This window comes from Xyrauchen texanus, chromosome 8 (genome assembly GCF_025860055.1).
Source record: "Xyrauchen texanus isolate HMW12.3.18 chromosome 8, RBS_HiC_50CHRs, whole genome shotgun sequence".
Taxonomy (NCBI): domain Eukaryota; kingdom Metazoa; phylum Chordata; class Actinopteri; order Cypriniformes; family Catostomidae; genus Xyrauchen; species Xyrauchen texanus.
Genome location: NC_068283.1, coordinates 25381938 through 25398121, shown reverse-complemented (window position 1 = coordinate 25398121; position 16184 = coordinate 25381938). Strand labels below are relative to the sequence as shown.

Sequence of the window (16184 nt, the reverse complement as noted above, 5' to 3'; positions counted from 1 at the left end):
CAGTTTACAGTATGTTGCTGTCAATTTCATAGCTTTTACAGTATTATTGCTGTATTTCCAGCTTTGTCTACTGTAGAAACTATTTACAGGAAAGTTGCTGTCAATTTATGCTATTCTTTGAAAAAAAAACAGAGTTGGACAATAATAACAGTAATCCTTATATTACTGTTAAATTGATGACAGTATTATTTCAGACAAGCCCCGACAGAGGACGTTTTTTGGTTTATTGAGGTAATTTCAGCTTAGGAATTTTACAATACATTGTTTCATAAGGGAACCCATATATGAAGGCATTTAGTATATAGTTAAAAAAAAGTTAAACATTTATGTGGGTGTTTTTTAATTGCGTGTCTTTATGGTTGCCAGATTTTGTCACAGACCCAACTAATCTAATAGGTTTAGCCTACACTTTTTTGGGTGGGAGATGTGATTCCCATCCAATGATCAATAACATAGGTTATGCAAAATAGATAAAATCAATTCCCATGATTTTTTTTATTATTAGTATTTTGCTTTCTAATTGCACACTTGATTACACAAAGAGCGAAATCGCAATGGGTATACCTGGCAACCAATCATCTAAACCGTCAGCCAGGTGAGATGTAAAATTCTATTTGTATTCAATATTTTAAAGATGTGTATTTCTAAACGTTTCACCCCAAATGTGAAGATATTCGTTTTACCATTAAATAATCGGTGGTGATTTTGATATAAAGATAACTTAGCTTTGTAACGCAAATATTCTTGCCAGTTAGCCAAATACTAGTTATCACAAGGTTTGCTGTTAATGTTAGTTAATAATTTCAAGTTTAGAACAAAGTAAATCGAAATGTTATTTTTTCTGAACATTTGTGTGTAACGTTAACTTACACCGTGTGCGTGCGTGTGGCCTGTCACAATCAAGGCCTCATATGCGCCCGTTAACGTTACGTTGCCCCTACAAGGCTATGTTCGAAATCGACCTATGTTATCCACGACTTGAAGGGACAACCACAGTGTTTTCAATCATATTATACATTTATAACGTGAGTACAACCGATGTACACTTAAAGTGAATTACACAGTCGGTGAAAGTCGCGCCGAATGAATTCCTGCGTCTCGACATCCTTCAGACCAGACGTTCACAGGGTTCGATTTTGCTCACTCGTTTTCATTCACTTCAAGTACACTACCGTATATTAGTTTATTAATGTCTGGAAACAGCCACTGCCAACGGACTGAGGTTAATTTAGTTGTATATTTGATATTGTTGATTTTCACGACAATGGTCATTATAATCTCCGTTTTTGTCACCTTGGGTGCTTCTCATTTCTTATTTGTGACAAATCAGGTTCTCCCTCGAAATCGGGTCTCTGTCAGGACCCCAAGCGATCTCAAATTAGTTTTAATTGGTAGGCCTACTCTCTTTAGTGTGTAATTACAATTCCTACAAAATCATGTTATGATAAATCCTTTTGAACCACTTTAAAATGACCATTAATATCTGTAACTTATTATTTAGCATACTAGCACAGATACCGATTGGCCTGATAGCATACACGCATTTACACCTACTGTACATGTATTCAGTCATCTTTAATGCAATTATGTGTTAAAAAGATCAGGGTCATTAAGAAAGAGGATTCATTGTGAAACGAAGATCTCCGTAGGTTTATGCAGTGTTGAATATGTTTTTCATCTCTTTCAGCATGTATGTAGTTGTTCGACATTGCAGCGCGCTGATGAGTATCGCTCTTACGGTTAATACAGAGGTAAGTAATTTTCAGCTATTGAAGAACACATTCAAATACATCAAATTAGAGCGGTTTTAGCTTTTAACATGGATCGAGGAGATCAGGATCTTAGAATTTAGTTTAAAGGGATAGTACACCCAAAAATGTACTCACACTCACATAGTTTCATTCTCATTTAAAGGTATTAAGTTTTGGCTTATCTCCTGGTTCAATGTATTGTGGTTCCATATACTGTAAATTAAATGAAAGCTGTTTATCACATTGATGTCTGCCAAGCTGTAGTGCAACTAAATTTTTGTTTTGTTCTCTATAGGCAGCAAAAATCTGGGATCTGCATTGGCCCTTCGAAGTCTGGACTGGAGAATGTTTTTACAGTTTAATGAATTAAATTTTAATAAAAGTTTTTAAATGGACTTCTGAGTGTTGTCATAATTGATGTGACATCTTATAATTAGTAATATAACTGTGAAATATTTGTGCATACAAGTCTTTATATTTCATTCTTTTTAAGCGTGTAACAGATTGTATTTAGTCATAATATGTATATATGTGAATATAAAAACTATAATATGTGAATATAAAAACTACCGTAATCAATTATACTGCATAGTAACTTTACAGTGTTTTAAAATACAGTGCAAAAACAAGAACTGTAATTAATTTTACAGTATAAATATACTGTAAGTTATTATACAGTATGCTGTGAACTACTGTAGTCAGATTTACAGTAATATTACCGTGGAATAAAATACTGAAGCTTGCTGGATATTTGTTGCCAGTAAGTTACTGTTGATTTTACGTTAAATTTTTTACAGTGTGCGCTTATTTGTCGCTGCCGTTTTTCGTGGAAGAGCCGAAAATCCAACGCGACCACCCCGCTCACGGTGGTTTTGTGAACTCTACGCATTAGCCTACAACTTTATTCTGATAGATAAAATGTCAATTAAGACATCCAACAGCCTTGTACATTTTCTTTCAAGATCACAAATGAAGACGTCATAGGACTGCAAGTCCAATTCCACACCAAACACATAATTTGGTTAAATGCCTAGATGTTATCATTAAGTTTGCATTTTTGGTCATTGAAAACATACCATGTAAAGATCCAAATTGTTTTTATTTCAAAAAAGGAAAAAAAAAAAAACACTTCCTAATGAACAAATGCCTGTCTGTTAATAACCCACACCAGTGCTAAACAAAATGTGATAACTCGCACTCCTGGACAAAACACTGTAGTACTTCACAACACTTATGAGAAATGAAGTCACAATAAAGGCCAATGTAGTTACTCAAACACAGGAAAAGCATAATCATTCACTAAAAACCCAAATTAAGAATTTAGTCTGAAGTTTTCCTTAGCTGAATAAAACTATAGGTCTGAGAATCTTGTTTTAAGTGCAAAAAAGCATCAGATAAGCTAAACCAAAGTCATTCACTGGATGAATTTTCAATGTGACATTTAAAAGGTAAACAGATCTAAAGTAATGCTCATTAACACCATATATGAGTTACACAGTAGATTACTAGGTTGCCTCATCCATAATATAATATTATCCTCCGTGTCATTGCCACAGAAGTATAACAAAAATATTATAAAATGATAACACTAGATGAATTAAAACTTTCCTCCAAAGACAAAAATGGAATGGGAGGCACCTCTACGGATGGTCTAATAGAACTGCCTCAACATCCTCTACTCTTCATATCGGACACAAAAGTAGAGCAGAAATACAAACCAACATGGGCTCATTTAACTTATCACAGGGCAGAGCTCCTTTATAAGGTGAAATTAGCTGATTGACAGTTCTTACAGTAACCAACACAGACACATTGACATAGTAGGGGAACTCACACAGGAGACTCCTACTGTTGTTCTTATGTAAGAAAAAAACAAACAAAACACAGAAGATGGATGGTATGTTGCCATATACACTTCCAATTCAGCCAAAGTGACTGACTTCCAACAGACATACAGGCAAAAGAATGCAGTCATGTGTGTGCAAGCTTGCACCCTAGGGATCATAGGCTAAATGGTACACCTAAAATTTTGAAAAACTGGGCCAAAAGGAATTGTACAAAAAAAAAAATATATATATTGCACAATAAAAAAAAATGCTATGTTGAGTCCCCTCTGGCATAGAAGTACATGAAACTAAATCATTCATTAAAAAATGGTCAAGAACTCACAAATACTCATCCGACAATACACCACAAGACAGAATAAAAAAATTTAAAAAAAGTCTGTCACGTGCTGTCATGAAAACAAAGAGAACATGGTCACACAAACATGCACTGCTCTCAGGTTTGCCTCTCTCTCTCTCACTCAATCACACACATGCTAAAGGAATCTAGCGCATTCGGTACTCTGATGTCTTGGACACCTCACAAAGCTGACCCTTGAAGTCGATGTCGACATTAAAGTCAAGATCTCTCTGGAGGGAGAAAGAAAAAAAAAAAAGCAATGAGTGAGTTTATATGAAACCAACATACAAAATTAAATACAAAAATCAGCAAGGAGACTGTCTGAACATTTTATTTATAGAGAAAAATGCACATTAGGGTTTTGCCGACAGACGATGATCTCTAGGATCGATGATGGTCAGAGTGATCACCAATAGCTGATGGTTTTGACCGTCAAGACGATATTTGGCTCGTTTTCCTCATTATTGTATTAAATTATTAGGCTAATGTCAAATTAACATTACAGTTAATTCGCCGTAGACATACAGACGCGCTTGACTATTAGGGGGCCCTAGCTTCTGTATTTTTGCATTATAATTCCCTCATACTTTGCGATGTAAATCACCTGAAGCTGTTTGGAAGGTTTGGTGTGCATCTGGACTGCGAGCAGTGTAATTCTTCCTCTCCTCAATCAAGACGCGAACTGCAGCGCTGCTCTTGCACGTCATCATTACAGTTTAATGTGATCTCGTGTTATGTTAAATGAGACCAAACGACAATTCGGCAACTGCATTCTTTTGTCAACATTGTCGATGAGAGGTTTCCTCGTCCTATGGATGGCGTCAAAGCCTCTGCTGAGCAACTATCCTTTTAAGGAAAGTATGGTTTGACATTCAGCTGCATTTGTCATGGAGTGGGATAGAAGTAAACCAGGACCTATCAAATAAGCATTTAGCTTTCTGGCAAGACAATCTGAATTGTAATATGATTAACTTGATCTTATATTGCTGCGCTGCTCAGCATGTGCCGCACACACCTAGTAGAAGGCACCGCTTGATCAAACATGGCTGACTGAATAAAAGCTATAAAACACAGCTTTTTGCAGTTTACTAAACTCGCAAGACCAGAACCGCAATTTCCTATCTCGGTTTCAAATGTAATCTTATCACAATACATCGGAGCTTGATTATGAACTGCCAGAATTTAAAATCTAACAACCTCCTGCAGATTGATATAATTATTCAATTTGCCTTGGGAAAAAAAAGTAACTATTCAATGCTGGCAAGCAACCAAGGTATAAGCAGGATAATCCATAACCAAGTGTCCGTTAAAAGTTTTTAATATTCCACTTTGCACCTGTGGTTCTTTGCCTCCATGTAGTGCATTTAAATATTTGAAAGCACACTTGGGTATTGGTTTATCCCTTACCAAAACTACACATTTAGCTTGTACTTTTCCTGTAATACCCAAATATCCAAGGTGAATAAAGAGCTTAATTTGAACCCAGGCCCTCCGTGGCTGAATACATAAAGGGGCTTACATTATTCTTGACATTGGGTTTCATGCTGATGGTGCCAAAGATCTCCTCTCCAGTCTTTACAGTCAGATAGTCATCAAGGTAGAACACTGTCTGCTTCCAGTGAGTGTAAGGAGACTCTGGGCCTGAAGAAAATAACACTGCATTTTAACTGGACACTCACATAACACTCATGAGAAAACTGTATGGTAACAAAACAACGTGTGTGTGGGAGTAAGACTCACTGGTAGAGAAGCCAGTCCTCTTGTGGCAGCGAGTGAACTCTATGTTGAAGTAAGTGACCAGTGCATGGATGTAGTCATTCCTCTTCACCTGCAAGCAGAATGGTGATGTGAAGGATAAGTCCTCAATCTTCACTGTGTAGATGTCCACCTCCTAGTGCACAGAGAAAAAGGATAAATCGAACTTATATATATATAAGACAACTTACTGTGAGAGCACATTTGGAATAGAGGAAACTAACCTTAATGAGGCAGGCAGTACTAACAAGTTGCTTGGGGTCAACAACATCCACCAGTGGTTCCTTGATGGCCACTTCCTTGATACAGGACATGTCAAAGCCATAAACATTGTCCCACCCTGATAAAAGCAAACATGAAACCATTAAAAGGGTGCAATTGGTAAAAAAAAAAGCACTGAAATACCTCAATAGTGCATGTTAAATGACTGCTATTAGATCGACACTTACAGTGAATTTTGTAGTCCTTGTACTGTCTGTCTTCAATTGCAGTGACGTAGAGCGTAGCTCTGTCAGGGAAAATCAGACCATCAGGTTTCTGAAAGAGAGAAACATCACCTAAATTAGCACTGCCTGAATTAAGGTCAGCAAGAACAATTTCTTTATCAAATAGCTTGGCAAACACAAGGATGTTAACATTCACCCACCAGCCATTTGTCCCTTGCATAAATGACAGTGTTAAGCATGGACTCATAGAAGAGACAGTAGCCCATCCACTCAGATATGATAATGTCTACACGTTCCACGGGAAGCTCCACCTCCTCCACCTTGCCCTTAATGATGGTAACAACTGGAGAGAAACATTAAGATACATGTCCAAATTGTCAAATCTACCAAAACATTGTTAATAGGGATGTGCACAAAAAAAAAAAAAAAAAAAAAAAACTCATTCTGCACCAGCTACTAGATTATCAAAAACACTTCTCGAATATCACAAATTCATTATCCTTTCTACACTTGCCTGCTGTGAGCAGTGTTGAATTACACTGTTTTCCCTCTGAATCTCTCACATCTTGCAATTACAACTGAGTCCACTGGACGGCGCTGTGGACACGAGTGTTGGATGAGAGACGTAATGGCATCTGTGCTTGTGAAGCCAAAGTGTGGCAATACTTGTGATATTCAAATTTTTATTGAATTCTACTCTTTTTGAATTTGGTTCTTGGGAGTTTTGCAATGTCGCCTTAAATTTTTCACACACAAATGTAAAAATCACCGTTAACACAGTGTGGACCATTTGCAAAAAAAAAAAAAAAAAAGTCTCAAGAAAACCCTCAAAAAACAATTTATAAATATTGTATGCGATTATTTTTTGTTTTGTTCAATCTTTTTTTTTTTTGGCCCAACTTTGCAAGCAGTCCTTACAAGGACAGGAGTGGAAGCCTATTCTTTTATATTTCTCACAAATATCATGCATTACACAAGCATTTATTTTAAGACATGGTGTTACAATCCAGAACGCATCTTGTTGTAATATGTTGGGTGTGTAAATGTTTGTCTCTCTGTTCTGCTCCTGTAGGATGAGTAGTGGCACCTGTTCCGAATCAACCTGATTGACTACTGATTGGCACCTGTGGCTGTGTGCTTTGGAATAAAAGCTCTCCAGTTTTGAGTTACAATCAGAGACTTCACACGACAATATCTCTTGCTGAGTCCCTTTCTCTTCTCCCAGATGCTCGTTGTTTTGTTCATTGCATTACATGATGTGTGAGGTATTATGATTCTTATTCTGATTATCCTTTCTTGTAGCCCTTATAATTAATACATTTGTCTGCAGGTGCATGATGTCAGAATTGTGGTTACAATCAAGTATTATCATTTTGATTAAATTACAACACATTGAGTGGACTTTTTATCGGACTGTTACTCGTCTGATGTATTAGGGAGGATCACTAGGTGGCAGCAAGCACTAGAATTGTTTCTCCATCACATTCCATTACAATATAGAGATCTGAAATGTAGGTGGTGCTTCAAGGCATTAGCCCTCACAGACCTGCATTACTCTCATGACATCTTTTTACTCAAAACATAATTTGTTTTTTTACTGTCATTTTTAAATTCCACCCCCTCTCAAATGAATGCATATTTCATTTTTTTCCCCCCAAAAAGAGTTCTTATTTTGAAACCGTGCATGGTAAAGTTTGTGAATTAAACAAACGTGTTTTAAACACGCATTTTAATATGAGTATTCGAGTAGTGGGTTAGCGTTCTCTACTACAAAATTACTTAAATGCCCATCCCAAGTGCTAATGACTTACAACAATGTGAAAGTTAAAAGCTCTGATTGGTGCTTACCATGATCTAACTTGTTGGCCTTCACAATTTTCACAGCATAGTCTGATATACTGCTGCACTCAATCTGAGGAAACAATGAATAGTGTGTGAATATTCAAGAAACTGACAAAAGCACAGCATGATCAATGTACAAATAAATGAGCAGGGCAGGCATCACATTCAACCAAACTACTCAATATCCATCTCAAAACACCCCACAGTTGAACACAATGGGGTGACCATTTGCATAAAATGGGTGGGGTCAACACACTCACCCCAATAACTTTCTTTGCCCCTGCTTTGGCTGCAAACATACAAAGGATGCCAGTTCCACTTCCAACATCCAGCACCACCTTATCCTTGAAAAGATGCTTGTTATGGAACATGGAGTTCCTGTATGTTAGAGTGCGAACCTCATCCTTCAGCATCTCCTGTGGAAAGAACACATTTTCATAAGTCATAAATATAGACTTATTCATAAGTTATAAATACTGGGTTCAGTGTTGACAATGGTTTACAGTCTGAATAGTGTATGCTGCGCTACCATTATTCATCAGACATAATGGTCCAATAAGACTGTACCTCATGGATACCGAAGTGTGCATAAGAATCAAAGTAGTAGTCCTTGGAGGTCATGTCTTCTGCTGCAGGCTTAACTGAGCTCTCTCCCTGGGACACCTCAGGGGAGGAAATTACATTAAATTGTGCACAAACAAACAGGATGATTTCATTATACTGTAAAGAAACCATTACACCTAATGCATTATCAAAAATGTATCACGCTAAATAGACAAAGTAATAAAAAAAGGACCATTCCTTCAATAAAGGCGACCTGAATACAACAAAAAGCAGTTTGTTCCAGTTCAGTTGCTTAGATGTAGAAGTAAAACCATTTTTTTGCCAAGCATGCTTTGGGGAGAAAATTGTACTTATATTATGAATGACAACTTTGGTCAAGTTGGCCTATATGCAAAAATAACTGGCTTATAAATGATGTTCAAGCAACATAGACCAGCATTGCCATATTAAAATCCAGTTAGGACCATTTTAAATGGACCAAACTGTTCTTTCTTCAGCCTGACAATTTTAAGTTATTGCAAAGCAAATGAAAGTGTTAGTTATGAGACGTATTCGACACTATTTATATTAACGTGATCATTTAACACAATTTGGAATTGTTCAAACTTCTGAATTTCATCCATGTGGGTAAAAACGTGGTCGAAAAAAAAAAAAAAGTTAAGAAAAAAAAGTAAATTACAGCATCTCGGCTAATAAGATAATATTCATCGTGGTCGGTTAGCTAAGTCATAAGCAGTAAAAGACTAGTCTGTGTCCAAAAGGCTGAGGAGTTTAATCCCATGCGGTCTGTGCGCAACAATAAGGCATTCGAGCAGATTTAGCTTATTAGTGAGCCAGCGTGCTTTCTAAATGACCATCAGGAAAACTGAACAAGGGACTCGCTAACATGTAGACAATGTATTTTATAAAAGGTTCTACCTCACATTTAAAACTAGAAGCTACTCTCATTTTTAGCCAATTAGCACTAACAGACACGTGAGGACAAATGAATGAATTGTCATCGGTGGGCTAAAATGGATGCTCAAGATGCGTGTGCGCACATTTCTAACCACTTGACGACAACTACATACGCAGCAAGCAAATTCCTTCAACGACTAAGCCTAGAAAACCAAAACGGTTTAAATAAAGGTGGCCCTGACGAGTGAAACACGCAATTTGATATTGAAAGCGCGATAGCCTTGAGTGGCTCCAGCTTACCTCCATTCCATCTGCCGTCTCCGCCATTTCGATGCTGATGAACTAGCTTCCACCACGACTGCAGCACAGAGCATGTAAAACACACTTGTTCAGTTCCGGCCTCTGTGATACGGATAACATATCTGATTGGACTGCAATCACGTGTTTTCCTACAAGTTCCGCCCATTCTTTTGAAAATCTGCACTATGGGCTCAACCTTGTGCTGAGTTTACGCTACACGATTTTAGCCCTGATTTTCCTTTCGAGAGATATTTAATAGTTTACATATCTATCTATACCTGTCTGCAACTCCAAGTCCTGTAGTGTGAAATGTGTTTTGATGTGTCATCCGAAGCAGCTCCTTGAACCCAGTCTCATCAAGCGTCAGAATAAATTCGCATACACACGCATTCAATTATTTGAAACAAACAAAGCACAAACGAGTCATTGTCAAGCACTTCTCATGTGTGTTTTGTTGTGAAATGTAGTTTGGAGCCCAGACAAGAGTTTCGGGGATTCTTTCAAAGTGAAATACTTTGTAATGTGCAAACCACAGCAACTTCAAGATAGTTGAAGAGACATACAGTTGTGTAGTGTGAAAAGAACAGCAATCCGACGACATTGAAAATCGTATAGTGTGTGGACATAAACATTTTACACCCTTTTTGAAGCGCAACTTTCATTGGCCCAAACGGTTACAGAAAGTGCTATTGCTAATTCTTCAGTCTTAAATTTTTTTTAAAACAAACACAATTGAATACGTTTATATGTTATACGTTTTTTTTTTTTTTTTTTTTTTGCTTTGATGTACTGGAGGACCCCCTCGAAAACGAGATGCTTCATCTCAAGGGGTTAATCCTCGTAATAAAGATATGTTTATAAATAAATAAATAAATATAATAATAATAATAATAATATACCTCTTATGATGGTTCCCTTTAATTATTGTATCTGTTTATTTATTTTCCATCAGTATTGATATATATATACATATATATTAGTCTTATTGTGTATTTCTATATATAGGCCTACTTATATTTTCTATTTGCTCTTTATTTTTCTAAAAAAAAAAAAATTATCTTTGTTTTGTTGCTGTATTGTTGTGCACTGGAAGCTCCTGTCACCAAGACAATTTCTTTGTGTGTGTGTGTGTAGTATACATGGCAATAAAGCTCATTCTGATTCTTATTCTGATTATCCTTTCTTGTTGCAATGTTCTTTTTTCAGTAGGCCTATGTAAATTCTGTAAGTATTCCAATTGTTCTTGGCAAATAATAACAACAACAATTGTTTAGTCCACGTTAATTGATAGTATAATATTTTATACACAATTTCGTATGTAAAATTGCCATTTTATGCAAACATGACTAAAGTCCACAAGATAAGTTTAAACGGCTCATATTAAAGGTATTCATTTATTAATTTAATGGACCAAAACTAAAAAGACCAAACTAAAAGATGTAAGTAGGCCACCCTTACACAAACTAAGCCATAAGCTAAGTAATTACATAGGTAATTCTCAAAGTTTGACTTGGTGCATGCTTTTAAGTCCCCAGAACAATTTATGGTGTTTATAATGTATAATCTTAACTGATTGCAATTTTAAGAGGCTTGTTAAAAAGAATAAAGACTATTTGTGATGTTATACACTGCTGTGTGTCTAAAGTCACATTTTAAATAACATGTCATTTTAATTTATTGCACATTTATTGCATAATTTTGTTTTTGTCCTGTGATTTGTTTGAGGCTATTTTTGTTAGCTTTTGCAATATTATTAGTCAACCGTGAACATGGTGTTTTAAAGAGAGGACATATATTGAAAAAGCATCACTTCTTATTTATTTCAAACATCAAAATCCAGTAACTCAATAATATAGTAAATAATGTAATTCAATACAATATATAAAAAAATTTATATTTAATTTTAATACGTTTGATAAATAACTGACTTTAAATAAGGGCGATTAGACATCAAAGCATCTCGACATGTTTCAACATGTGTGAGGTTGTAAATATTCTGCTAGGGCGATGTTTTTGTCCCACAATTTGGCAACCTTGAATGAGCAAGTGCTCTCTCCTCTGTAAAAAGATGCTGTATTTCTGAAAACTGAAGGTATGTCGGAGTTTGCGATGGGTTGACTTGTCCTTCACGGTGTTCACTTGAAACTTATGACACAAGTTTTCAAATGTTTCACACTCTTTCAAACATGGTAGAAAAAATGTGTCTGCAGTGGGTGAGCGATCTAGAAAAAAAAAAGTTTTCATGATCATAACGTGGATACTTTTCTAAAAGTAATACACCAGATACTTCAGATTTTAAAAACAGACAAGAGGAAATACTTAAGAATAGATAAAAAAAATAAAATCATACATTTAAAACTACAAATCTCCCTCCACTGTTCCTCCCTGAGAACCCTCCAAAAAGGCCAAATATTTGCCCCATTTTTTATTAAACGCATCCATGCTGCGTAGCCTTCTATACGACATTCCCTCAAACGCCACTAAGCCCATCTCTGTGTGCCACTCTCGAAACGAGGGTGCTTCAGCAGACCTCCATCCCCTAAGATTAGTTTGTCTGCCAATAATAAAACTGTCCAGGACCCAATTTGTTTATGTATTTATCCCCTATATTAATGAACCTAAAATACAGAGTCTGGGGCAAAATGAAATTTGAGTGCCCAATACAGCACACAAAAATCACTGAACCCTCAACAAAATTTCTTAACACAACTCCAAAAAACATGGGTTGTGTCCCCATCTTCTGATTGGCATCGCCAGCAGGTGGGCGTGTCTTTAAGACCAAGCCTATACAATCTAGAGGGTGTCCAATAGAATCAATGTAAAATCTTAAATATCATAAGACGCAGCCTTACATCTCTAGATGCAGACTTGATGTTTTTTAGAATCCTAGCCCACATTCCCTCCTCCAATCCCAATTTAAATCTTTCTCCCATAATCTCTTGATAGAAGTTAAAGCTCCATCCTCCAGACTCTGAATTAGTAGGGAGTAATACACTGATGCCTCATGACCTTTCCAAAGGCAGTAATCACCACTCCCAGAGTGCCTGCCGCTCTAGAGGGGTGTAAGCTACTCCCAAAAATAGTACAGAGCACGTGGCAAGTTGTAAATATCTAAAGAATTGAGACCTGGGAATCCCAAAATGTTGAACCATATTTTCAAAGGATCTCAACACTCCACTCTCATATAGGTCAATGAACATATTAACCTTCCTCACAATCCACTCTGTCCAGCAGAAAGGGGACTTATTATTACATCATTTTGGGTTCAGCCATATGCTTGAGGCAACATTTAAATAAATATCCGAATTAAACACTCTGAACACCTTTGTCCATACTGCGTGCAAATGCGAGATAACGGGGTGTTACTTAATTGCTCCAATTAGTTTGGGAGAAAGGCTTTGTAATAGTGAAATAGGGGCAAGAACTTCCTGTTCAATACAAACCCAGGAAGGGGCTCTCTCAGGTGGAAGCAACCAAAGAGCCAAATGTCTGAGACTGAATGCATAATAATAACACAAATCTTGGGTAGGCCTAGCCCAGGGGTGGACTCTTAATCTGGCATACCGGGCATTTCCCCGGTGGGCCGACACTCTTTGGGGCCAGCAGATAAGCCGCGAAATAAAATAAAATGTGCCGCGGCGTTATGCAGAACGGACCACAAAATGGCGCCGTGATATGCAGGAAAGGACAGCGAATGTAAATGCCATGTAAAATCCCGGGCCGATTTCTCTTCCCTGTCCAGCCCTGGCCTAGCCCACCTTTGTCAATTGGCCAATGCAACTTAATGAAATTAAATCTGGGACATTTACCCCTGGAAAATAATCCTCCTTTCTTATCTTAGTGCCGTATGTCGTCTGATGGCCTCAGAGAATTTATCTAATTGAAATACAGATATAATACTATTTTGTTGAGGAAGGTGGAGTTTTGGCTATTCAGGGCAAGACAGTCTTACTTTGAATGGGGGGACAAGGCAGGAAAACTTCTGGTAGAAAAAAGTATTTTTCTACCATTCCCTCAGTGAAATTTGCTGGTGGTGAAATATTTACCTCAGCCATTGATATTAATAATGCTTTTAAAGAATTCTATCTTGATCTCTATAGTTCCACGTCTTTGTCAACTGATGAGGATATTAGAAACTTTGTTGAACCATTAGAAATTCCTAAATTGACGGCTAAGCAAAAAGTCTCTTGATTCTGAAATAACCTTTGAGGAGCTTGGCGAGGTAATTAAGGTCCTGCTTACTGGCAAGACTCCAGTTTTTAGATCTTATGCTACAGAACTGGCTCCACTTTTGCTATAAGTTTATATGGAATCATTAAAGAATGGAACGCTTCTGCCAACCATGACACAAGCCCGGACCGATTCTTAAAAAGGACAAAGATCCAAGTGAGTGTAAGAGTTACTGTCCAATTTCCCTGATCCAGCTAGACGTTAAAATAATGTCAAACATTTTGGCTAACCGATTAAGTGAAGTTATGAAATCTCTTATACGTATAGATAAGGTGGGGTTTATTCTGGGCCGCAGCTCTTCTGACAACATTAGGCGTTTCATCAGTATCACGTGGTCAGTGACAAAGGATCAGACTTTGGTCACTGCATCTCACTTTACACCAAAAAGGCATTTGATATGGTAGAATGGGATTATCTCTTTAAGATTTTGGAAATGTATGGGTTCGGGAATACTTTCATTGTTTGGATTAAGTTTTATAGACACCCGATAGTGGCGGTACAAACAAATTGATTAATTTCAGATTATTATACTCAAGATAGGGGCACACAGCAGGGTTTCCCACTTTCCCCATTATTGTTCTGTCTTGCCTTGGAACCTTTAGCAGCCGCAATAAGAAAGGAAGATGATTTTCCAAGGGTGGTGGCGGGAGGTGTGGCGCATAAGATTTGGTTTATGCAGATGATATTTTATTATTCCTCTAGGATAGGGCATGAAGTATTTGGGCATTTTATTCCCAGCAAATTTGTGTGATTTAGTTAGAGTTCATATTGACATTTTATTAAAATGGTTTTCGAGCGATGTGGGCAGGTGAACTTCAGTACATTTATCTATGATTGGGAGGGTTAATGTTATTAAAAATTAATTGTATTCCAAAATTCAACTACCTGCTACAGTCTCTCCCTATATATGTCCCCCTCTCTTATTTCAAGCAATTTGATAGCATAGCCTTCAGTCCTTCATTTTGAATGGTAAATGTCCCAGGTTAAATTGCAATACGTTACATAGGCCGATTGACATACTTGGGCTAGGCCTACCCAAGATTTTGTTTTATTATTATGCCTTCAGTCTCAGACATTTGGCTCATTGGTCGTTTCCACCTGAGAGAGCCCCTCCCTGGTTTTGTAATGAACAGGAAGATCTTTCCCCTATCTCGCCATTGCAAAGCCTTTCTGTCAAACTAATTGGAGAAATTAAGTTAACGCCCCGTTATCTTGGATTTGCACTCATATGGACAAAAGTGTCCAGAGTGTTTGATTGGGACATTTATTTGAATATTGCCTCGAGCATATGGCTGAACCCAAAATTATGGATATGTATTAATAAGTACCCTTTCTGCTGGTCAGAGTGGATTGTGAGGGCAGTTAATACACTCAGTGACCTATAAGAGTGGAGTGTTGAAATCTTTTGAAAATGTATATACATTTTAATAAAAAATGACAGAGTTATTTGGCCTTCTTGGAGGACTCTCGGGGAGGGGAACTGGAGAGAGAATGATAGTTTTAAATGTGTGTGATTATTTATTTATTTTTGGTTAGTTTTTTTGTGTGTGTTTATACTCAAGTATGACCACAGGTATATTTGTTGAGGGTGAGGGTGGGGTTGGGGATTGGGAGGGAGAAAGGGAATAATGGGGGTTAAATGTTGATTCTGTGAACATATGTTTTTCTTTCTTTGACTATTGTGTGAATCAATACAAAGTGTTAATCAGAAATACCATCTGTACACCAACTTTCATTGACGTAAAAGCATGTTCCACCGCCTCTCATAGATGGATGGATGGATAGATGTATAGATAGATAATTCAGTTCATAAAAATATTGCACTATACTGATACAGTACATTCTAAATTGTAGATTTACACATAGGCTACTCTTAGTATACCAAATTATAAAATTTCTGATAAACCTCTTCACGCATTCCTTTTCATACTATTGCAGACCGCAGTTATAAACAAGAACACCAATTGTGGGATTTAATTCATTTAATTAGCAACATCTCTTCTAGTAACTTAACACTATTCTCACATTCTTGCACTTTGATACTTTCAACGGTGTAGATCTTGTATTCAAGCCAATCAAAATTGTTGTATCATTTAACAGACGTATCAATGGACAAATGATGTAGCGAATGGCATGGACAGAAGCGCAAACAGCCAATCAGATGAAGCGAATGAGCGGAAGGCGGGTCACGTTGGGAGGAAGCGCTAGAACGAGC

General features: G+C 37.0%; 1 protein-coding gene across 2 annotated transcripts; it reads right to left on the bottom strand.

Moving 5' to 3' along the window:
- Positions 1-2815: 2815 nt before the first annotated feature.
- LOC127647540 (protein arginine N-methyltransferase 1-like) lies at positions 2816-9828 on the bottom strand. Of its 2 annotated transcripts, none has more exons than XM_052131830.1 (10): positions 9740-9828; positions 8546-8641; positions 8239-8394; positions 7985-8048; positions 6337-6479; positions 6140-6227; positions 5915-6030; positions 5676-5826; positions 5455-5576; positions 2816-4165 (listed from the first exon to the last, which is right to left on the bottom strand). In XM_052131830.1, the coding sequence occupies exons 1-10, from the start codon at positions 9764-9766 to the stop codon at positions 4082-4084; spliced, it is 1047 nt and encodes a 348-aa protein (XP_051987790.1). In that variant the 5' UTR covers positions 9767-9828; the 3' UTR covers positions 2816-4081. The 2 variants fall into 2 exon arrangements, with proteins under 2 accessions (XP_051987790.1, XP_051987791.1); XM_052131831.1 differs by having other exon boundaries at positions 8546-8632; positions 9740-9820.
- Between the last annotated feature and the right edge of the window lie 6356 nt (positions 9829-16184).

Coding starts and splice junctions, on each gene's coding strand:
- LOC127647540 (XM_052131830.1), bottom strand. CDS start 9,766: ATGGCGGAGACGGCAGATGGAATGGAG. Junction 8,395..8,545: donor CACACTTCGGTATCCATGAG/GTACAGTCTTAT, acceptor TTCTTTCCACAG/GAGATGCTGAAGGATGAGGT. Junction 6,031..6,139: donor CAAGGACTACAAAATTCACT/GTAAGTGTCGAT, acceptor TGCTTTTATCAG/GGTGGGACAATGTTTATGGC.